General features: G+C 47.8%; 1 protein-coding gene and 1 long non-coding RNA gene across 3 annotated transcripts in view; both read right to left on the reverse strand.

The window, feature by feature from the left end:
- LOC118376425 (casein kinase I-like) overlaps positions 1-8812 on the reverse strand; it is a 74042-nt gene that overhangs the window by 24650 nt on the left and 40580 nt on the right. Inside the window, exon 5 of the mRNA XM_052509526.1 lies at positions 3097-3331. Coding sequence (XP_052365486.1) covers positions 3097-3331 — 235 coding nt within the window. The remainder of the gene's footprint in view (positions 1-3096; positions 3332-8812) is intronic.
- LOC127924881 (uncharacterized) lies at positions 5265-6394 on the reverse strand. 2 transcript variants are annotated; one of them, XR_008119124.1, is made up of 3 exons: positions 6154-6394; positions 5892-6019; positions 5265-5501 (listed from the first exon to the last, which is right to left on the reverse strand). It is a non-coding gene; the product is annotated as an uncharacterized LOC127924881 (long non-coding RNA). The 2 variants fall into 2 exon arrangements; XR_008119123.1 differs by having other exon boundaries at positions 5697-6019.

The following is an 8812-nucleotide window of genomic DNA, read 5'->3' on the forward strand; positions in this document are numbered from 1 at the left end:
TTAACCAGGTAGGCGGCCAGTTGAGAAAACCTTTATTTAACCAGGTAGGCCAGTTGAGAACACCATTATTTAACCAGGTAGGCCAGTTGAGAACACCTTTATTTAACCAGGTAGGCTAGTTGAGAACACCATTATTTAACCAGGTAGGCCAGTTGAGAACACCTTTATTTAACCAGGTAGGCCAGTTGAGAACACCTTTATTTAACCAGGTAGGCCAGTTGAGAACACCTTTATTTAACCAGGTAGGCCAGTTGAGAACACCTTTATTTAACCAGGTAGGCTAGTTGAGAACACCTTTATTTAACCAGGTAGGCTAGTTGAGAACACCTTTATTTAACCAGGTAGGCCAGTTGAGAACACCTTTATTTAACCAGGTAGGCCAGTTGAGAACACCTTTATTTAACCAGGTAGGCCAGTTGAGAACACCTTTATTTAACCAGGTAGGCCAGTTGAGAACACCTTTATTTAACCAGGTAGGCCAGTTGAGAACACCTTTATTTAACCAGGTAGGCCAGTTGAGAACACCTTTATTTAACCAGGTAGGCCAGTTGAGAACACCTTTATTTAACCAGGTAGGCCAGTTGAGAACACCTTTATTTAACCAGGTAGCCTAGTTGAGAACACCTTTATTTAACTATGTACAGCTGCAGCGATCGGTTAGCTGCTCTGATAGCGGATGCTGACCAATCCCGCCTGTTGAAGCAGATGGACTAATCCAGAAAACAGCTCCATAAAAATCCACCCTGAGTCGAAAGACTGGTGTAGCAAAACGCATGACAGCTGTTATCTCAGGGTTCCCCCTGGACTAGCAGCACTTTGGATCGACTTCCTGTCACCTCCAACAGTAACATGACAGACTAATACGGGATTGGAGATTTCAAGGAGGACATCCACTGATTTAAACAGGACAAATGAATTCAGGCTTAAAGGGACACCTTCATTTCCTCTGCAGCACCGCCCCAACATCAACATGTGAAAATGGAGCATTTCTATTTTTTTTTACAGTGAAATATATTTCAGGAAGAAGATAAGTGTTTCCAATGACATCGTCTACCAATCAGAAGGCAATGCCTCCTCATATTTTTTATTTTTTTTAATCACATGATGCACACTAATGATGTCATCGGAAACACTCCTCTTCCTCCATCTTTGTCATGTGTGTTTTGGGGTCTTTCTGGTCAACTATATTTTATCAATGGGATCACCTGGATCATACAGAGTACATCAAATCAGGCTACGTACCTTTGCCCAGGTGAGTATTGATGCTCATGTAGGGTGTGGTGCCTGTCAGGCTGTTTACCTCTGCCCAGGTGAGTATTGATGCTCATGTAGGGTGTGGTGCCTGTCAGGTGAGTATTGATGCTCATGTAGGGTGTGGTGCCTGTCAGGTGAGTATTGATGCTCATGTAGGGTGTGGTGCCTGTCAGGTGAGTATTGATGCTCATGTAGGGTGTGGTGCCTGTCAGGTGAGTATTGATGCTCATGTAGGGTGTGGTGCCCGTCAGGTGAGTATTGATGCTCATGTAGGGTGTGGTGCCCGTCAGGTGAGTATTGATGCTCATGTAGGGTGTGGTGCCTGTCAGGCTGTTTACCTTTGCCCAGGTGAGTATTGATGCTCATGTAGGGTGTGGTGCCTGTCAGGTGAGTATTGATGCTCATGTAGGGTGTGGTGCCTGTCAGGTGAGTATTGATGCTCATGTAGGGTGTGGTGCCTGTCAGGCTGTTTACCTTTGCCCAGGTGAGTATTGATGCTAATGTAGGGTGTGGTGCCAGTCAGGTGAGTATTGATGCTCATGTAGGGTGTGGTGCCTGTCAGGTGAGTATTGATGCTCATGTAGGGTGTGGTGCCTGTCAGGTGAGTATTGATGCTCATGTAGGGTGTGGTGCCTGTCAGGCTGTTTACCTTTGCCCAGGTGAGTATTGATGCTAATGTAGGGTGTGGTGCCAGTCAGGTGAGTATTGATGCTAATGTACGGTGTGGTGCCTGTCAGGTGAGTATTGATGCTCATGTAGGGTGTGGTGCCTGTCAGGTGAGTATTGATGCTCATGTAGGGTGTGGTGCCTGTCAGGTGAGTATTGATGCTCATGTAGGGTGTGGTGCCTGTCAGGTGAGTATTGATGCTCATGTAGGGTGTGGTGCCTGTCAGGTGAGTATTGATGCTCATGTAGGGTGTGGTGCCTGTCAGGCTGTTTACCTTTGCCCAGGTGAGTATTGATGCTAATGTAGGGTGTGGTGCCAGTCAGGTGAGTATTGATGCTCATGTAGGGTGTGGTGCCTGTCAGGTGAGTATTGATGCTCATGTAGGGTGTGGTGCCTGTCAGGTGAGTATTGATGCTCATGTAGGGTGTGGTGCCTGTCAGGCTGTTTACCTCTGCCCAGGTGAGTATTGATGCTCATGTAGGGTCTGGTGCCCGTCAGGTGAGTATTGATGCTCATGTAGGGTGTGGTGCCTGTCAGGTGAGTATTGATGCTAATGTAGGGTGTGGTGCCCGTCAGGTGAGTATTGATGCTAATGTAGGGTGTGGTGCCCGTCAGGTGAGTATTGATGCTCATGTAGGGTGTGGTGCCTGTCAGGCTGTTTACCTTTGCCCAGGTGAGTATTGATGCTCATGAAGGGTGTGGTGCCTGTCAGGTGAGTATTGATGCTCATGAAGGGTGTGGTGCCTGTCAGGTGAGTATTGATGCTCATGTAGGGTGTGGTGCCTGTCAGGTGAGTATTGATGCTCATGTAGGGTGTGCTGCCTGTCAGGCTGTTTACCTTTGCCCAGGTGAGTATTGATGCTCATGTAGGGTGTGGTGCCCGTCAGGTGAGTATTGATGCTCATGTAGGGTGTGGTGCCCGTTAGGTGAGTATTGATGCTCATGTAGGGTCTGTCAGGCTGTTTACCTTTGCCCAGGTGAGTATTGATGCTAATGTAGGGTGTGGTGCCTGTCAGGTGAGTATTGATGCTAATGTACGGTGTGGTGCCTGTCAGGTGAGTATTGATGCTAATGTAAGGGTGTGGTGCCCGTCAGGTGAGTATTGATGCTCATGTAGGGTGTGGTGCCCGTTAGGTGAGTATTGATGCTCATGTAGGGTCTGTCAGGCTGTTTACCTTTGCCCAGGTGAGTATTGACGCTCATGTAACGTGCGGTGCCCGTCAGGCTCTTGTGCTCCCTGTAAGGGATGTGTTTCTTGGTCTCAGGGTCGATGTACTCTTTGGCCAGGCCGAAGTCGATGATGTGGATGGTGTGCTGCCGCTTGCTGCCGGGCCGGCCAACCAGGAAGTTCTCTGGCTTCACGTCCCGGTAGATCAGACTCCTGGTGTGGACAAACTCCATCCGCGTGATCTGGGAGAGGGGGAGAGAAAGAGGTCCTCTTTGCAACATGAAATCATTATCAGTTGGCATGTGGAACATTCAGGGCCTAAACTCATCAACCTTTGGACTGACGAGTTTGGCACTAGAGTTCAACGAACATCTGAAAGATGTTGACATCATTCTGCAGGAGAGATGTGGTGTAAGGCTGATATTGTCACTCACTGTCCCACAGTACAGACATCAATCTATCAGTACAAAACATAGACTATATATTCAGGCAAACAGCAAAAGAAGCACAACTGAAATTGATTAAAAAAACTAAACGAAAAAAGACCACAAATGACAACTGGTGTGAAGCAGATTGTAAAATTATAAGGAATAAACGTAGAAGACTTTCCAACCAAAAGCACAGAGACCTAAATAATGGTGAATTACGCCTTCATTACTGTGAAACTTTAAAAACTCTATAAACGTAACACTCAGAACCAAACAGCACAGAGACCCAAATAATGGTGAATTACGCCTTCATTACTGTGAGACTTTTAAAACTCTATAAACGTAACACTCAGAACCAAACAGCACAGAGACCTAAATAATGGTGAATTACGCCTTCATTACTGTGAGACTTTTAAAACTCTATAAACGTAACACTCAGAACCATAAAAGCACAGTACAACAGCAAGCAGCTGACACTAACTGAAGAGTTCATAAACACAAACAAATTCTGGCAAAATTGTAAAAAACGAAACAAATCTAAACAAGAGGAATTAGCGATACAAAATGGACAACCCATTTTAAAACGCTCTACGACACCGTTCAAATTGACACAAATGCAGAACAACGCCAAACTCAAAAAGCATTTGATTCTATTTGGCATACAGGACTGTTCTACAAAGTTAGTGAAAGTGTTGTAGGGGATAAAACATATGACATAATTAAATCAATGTATACTGGCAATACGTTAAGCATTAAAATTGGCAAGAAAATAACAGATTTTTTTTTCCCCACCAGGGGCGGGGTCTTTCGCCAGGGTTGTAATCTGAGCCCTGCACTCTTCAATGTTTACATCAACGAATTGGCCACTATTCTAGAAGAATTCTCATCCCCTGGTGTTAGTCTCCACAATTCAGAGGTTAAATGACTGCTCTTCGCAGATGATCTATGCCTGCCGTCGCCCCGGCACATGGCCTACAGCAGAGCCTGGACCTGCTAGAGCAGTACTGCCAGACCTGGGCCCTGGCAGTAAACACCCACAGCACATGGCCTACAGCAGAGCGTGGACCTGCTACAGCAGTACTGTCCGATCTGGGCCTTGGCAGTAAACCCCAAAATACTAAAATAATGATTTTCCAGAGAAGATCCAGATCTCAGGGAATTAGACCAACGTTCTCAATTGGTACAAAATATATAGAGTACTGCACACACTACTATTACTTTAAAAATAAGCTCATCTGGACACCTTAATGAGGCAGTGAATGAACTGAGGGAGAAAGCACACAGGGTATTCTACATCATTAAAAAACAAATTCAAATTGAAATACCTATTCAAATTGAAATACTAATTGAATGTGTCATTGAACCAATTGCACTCCACGGCAGCGAGGTGTGGGGTCCACTTGCAAAACAAGATTTCACCAAATGGGACAAACACCCCATTGAAACCTTGCATGCAGAGTTCTGTAAGATTCTCCTACATGTCCAGAGGAAAACTACAAACAATGCATGCAGGGCAGAATAAGGCCAATATCCACTAATAATACAAAATTAAAAAAGAGCAAATAAGTTTTGGAAACATCTCAAATACAGTGACCCCCTCTCATATCATTACCAAGCCCTGCAATGCCAAGAGCTGAGCAAAGAAAAGAGGTCCTGGGTCCTGGGGCTGAGGTCCCAGGACCCAGCCCAGGTCCAGCTGGTCCTGAGTTCACTAACCTGTTCTACTAACACACTGAAGCCTCAGTCCCCTCATCCAGCTGGTCCTGGGGCTGAGTTCTCAAACCTGTTCTACTAACACACTGAAGCCTCAGTCCCCTCATCCAGCTGGTCCTGGGGCTGAGTTCACAAACCTGTTCTACTAACACACTGAAGCCTCAGTCCCCTCATCCAGCTGGTCCTGGGGCTGAGTTCACTAACCTGTTCTACTAACACACTGAAGCCTCAGTCCCCTCATCCAGCTGGTCCTGGGGCTGAGTTCACAAACCTGTTCTACTTACACACTGAAGCCTCAGTCCCCTCATCCAGCTGGTCCTGAGTTCACTAACCTGTTCTACTAACACACTGAAGCCTCAGTCCCCTCATCCAGCTGGTCCTGGGGCTGAGTTCACTAACCTGTTCTACTAACACACTGAAGCCTCAGTCCCCTCATCCAGCTGGTCCTGGGGCTGAGTTCACTAACCTGTTCTACTAACACACTGAAGCCTCAGTCCCCTCATCCAGCTGGTCCTGGGGCTGAGTTCACTAACCTGTTCTACTAACACACTGAAGCCTCAGTCCCCTCATCCAGCTGGTCCTGAGTTCACTAACCTGTTCTACTAACACACTGAAGCCTCAGTCCCCTCATCCAGCTGGTCCTGGGGCTGAGTTCACTAACCTGTTCTACTAACACACTGAAGCCTCAGTCCCCTCATCCAGCTGGTCCTGGGGCTGAGTTCACTAACCTGTTCTACTAACACACTGAAGCCTCAGTCCCCTCATCCAGCTGGTCCTGAGTTCACAAACCTGTTCTACTAACACACTGAAGCCTCAGTCCCCTCATCCAGCTGGTCCTGGGGCTGAGTTCACTAACCTGTTCTACTAACACACTGAAGCCTCAGTCCCCTCATCCAGCTGGTCCTGGGGCTGAGTTCACTAACCTGTTCTACTAACACACTGAAGCCTCAGTCCCCTCATCCAGCTGGTCCTGGGGCTGAGTTCACAAACCTGTTCTACTAACACACTGAAGCCTCAGTCCCCTCATCCAGCTGGTCCTGAGTTCACTAACCTGTTCTACTAACACACTGAAGCCTCAGTCCCCTCATCCAGCTGGTCCTGGGGCTGAGTTCACTAACCTGTTCTACTAACACACTGAAGCCTCAGTCCCCTCATCCAGCTGGTCCTGGGGCTGAGTTCACTAACCTGTTCTACTAACACTGAAGCCTCAGTCCCTCATCCAGCTGGTCCTGAGTTCACAAACCTGTTCTACTAACACACTGAAGCCTCAGTCCCCTCATCCAGCTGGTCCTGGGGCTGAGTTCACTAACCTGTTCTACTAACACACTGAAGCCTCAGTCCCCTCATCCAGCTGGTCCTGAGTTCACAAACCTGTTCTACTAACACACTGAAGCCTCAGTCCCCTCATCCAGCTGGTCCTGGGGCTGAGAACGAGAGACACCGATTCAGAAGAGAGACACCGATTCAGAGACAGAACGAGAGACACCGATTCAGAGACAGAACGAGAGACACCGATTCAGAGAGAGAGCGAGAGACACCGATTCAGAGAGAGAAACGAGAGACACCGATTCAGAGAGAGAACGAGACACCGATTCAGAGAGAGAACGAGAGACACCGATTCAGAGAGAGAGCGAGAGACACCGATTCAGAGACAGAAACGAGAGACACCGATTCAGAGACAGAGCGAGAGACACCGATTCAGAGACAGAACGAGAGACACCGATTCAGAGACAGAACGAGAGACACCGATTCAGAGACAGAACGAGAGACACCGATTCAGAGACAGAACGAGAGACACCGATTCAGAGACAGAACGAGAGACACCGATTCAGAGACAGAACGAGAGACACCGATTCAGAGACAGAACGAGAGACACCGATTCAGAGAGAGAACGAGAGACACCGATTCAGAGAGAGAACAAGAGACACCGATTCAGAGAGAAACGAGACACCGATTCAGAGAGAGAAACGAGAGACACCGATTCAGAGAGAGAACGAGAGACACCGATTCAGAGAGAGAGAGAGAGAGAGAGAGAGAGAGAGATTCAGAGAGAGAGAGAGAGAGAGAGAGAGACACCGATTCAGAGAGAGAGAGAGAGAGAGAGACACCGATTCAGAGAGAGAGAGACACCGATTCAGAGAGAGAGAGAGACACCGATTCAGAGAGAGAGAGAGAGAGACACCGATTCAGAGAGAGAGAGAGAGAGAGAGACACCGATTCAGAGACAGAACGAGAGACACCGATTCAGAGACAGAACGAGAGACACCGATTCAGAGACAGAACGAGAGACACCGATTCAGAAAGAGAGACACCGATTCAGAGACAGAACGAGAGACACCGATTCAGAGACAGAACGAGAGACACCGATTCAGAGAGAGAACGAGAGACACCGATTCAGAGAGAACGAGAGACACCGATTCAGAGAGAGAACGAGAGACACCGATTCAGAGAGAGAACGAGAGACACCGATTCAGAGAGAGAACGAGAGACACCGATTCAGAGAGAGAACGAGAGACACCGATTCAGAGAGAGAACGAGAGACACCGATTCAGAGAGAGAACGAGAGACACCGATTCAGAGAGAGACGAGAGACACCGATTCAGAGAGAGAACGAGAGACACCGATTCAGAGAGAGAACGAGAGACACCGATTCAGAGAGAGAACGAGAGACACCGATTCAGAGAGAGAACGAGAGACACCGATTCAGAGAGAGAACGAGAGACACCGATTCAGAGAGAGAACGAGAGACACCGATTCAGAGAGAGAACGAGAGACACCGATTCAGAGAGAGAAACGAGAGACACCGATTCAGAGAAGAGAGACACCGATTCAGAGAGAACGAGAGACACCGATTCAGAGAGAGAACGAGAGACACCGATTCAGAGACAGAACGAGAGACACCGATTCAGAGACAGAACGAGAGACACCGATTCAGAGACAGAACGAGAGACACCGATTCAGAGACAGAACGAGAGACACCGATTCAGAGACAGAACGAGAGACACCGATTCAGAGACAGAACGAGAGACACCGATTCAGAGACAGAACGAGAGACACCGATTCAGAGACAGAGCGAGAGACACCGATTCAGAGACAGAACGAGAGACACCGATTCAGAGACAGAACAAGAGACACCGATTCAGAGAGAGAGAGAGAGACACCGATTCAGAGAGAGAGACACCGATTCAGAGAGAGAGAGAGACACCGATTCAGAGAGAGAGAGAGACACCGATTCAGAGAGAGAGAGAGACACCGATTCAGAGACAGAACGAGAGACACCGATTCAGAACGAGAGACACCGATTCAGAACGAGAGACACCGATTCAGAGACAGAACGAGAGACACCGATTCAGAGACAGAACGAGAGACACCGATTCAGAGAGAGAACAGAGACACCGATTCAGAGAGAGAACGAGAGACACCGATTCAGAGAGAGAACGAGAGACACCGATTCAGAGAGAACGAGAGACACCGATTCAGAGAGAACGAGAGACACCGATTCAGAGAGAGAACGAGAGACACCGATTCAGAGAGAGAACGAGAGACACCGATTCAGAGAGAGAACGAGAGACACCGATTCAG

This window comes from Oncorhynchus keta, unplaced genomic scaffold, assembly GCF_023373465.1.
Source record: "Oncorhynchus keta strain PuntledgeMale-10-30-2019 unplaced genomic scaffold, Oket_V2 Un_contig_4700_pilon_pilon, whole genome shotgun sequence".
Lineage (NCBI taxonomy): Eukaryota > Metazoa > Chordata > Actinopteri > Salmoniformes > Salmonidae > Oncorhynchus > Oncorhynchus keta.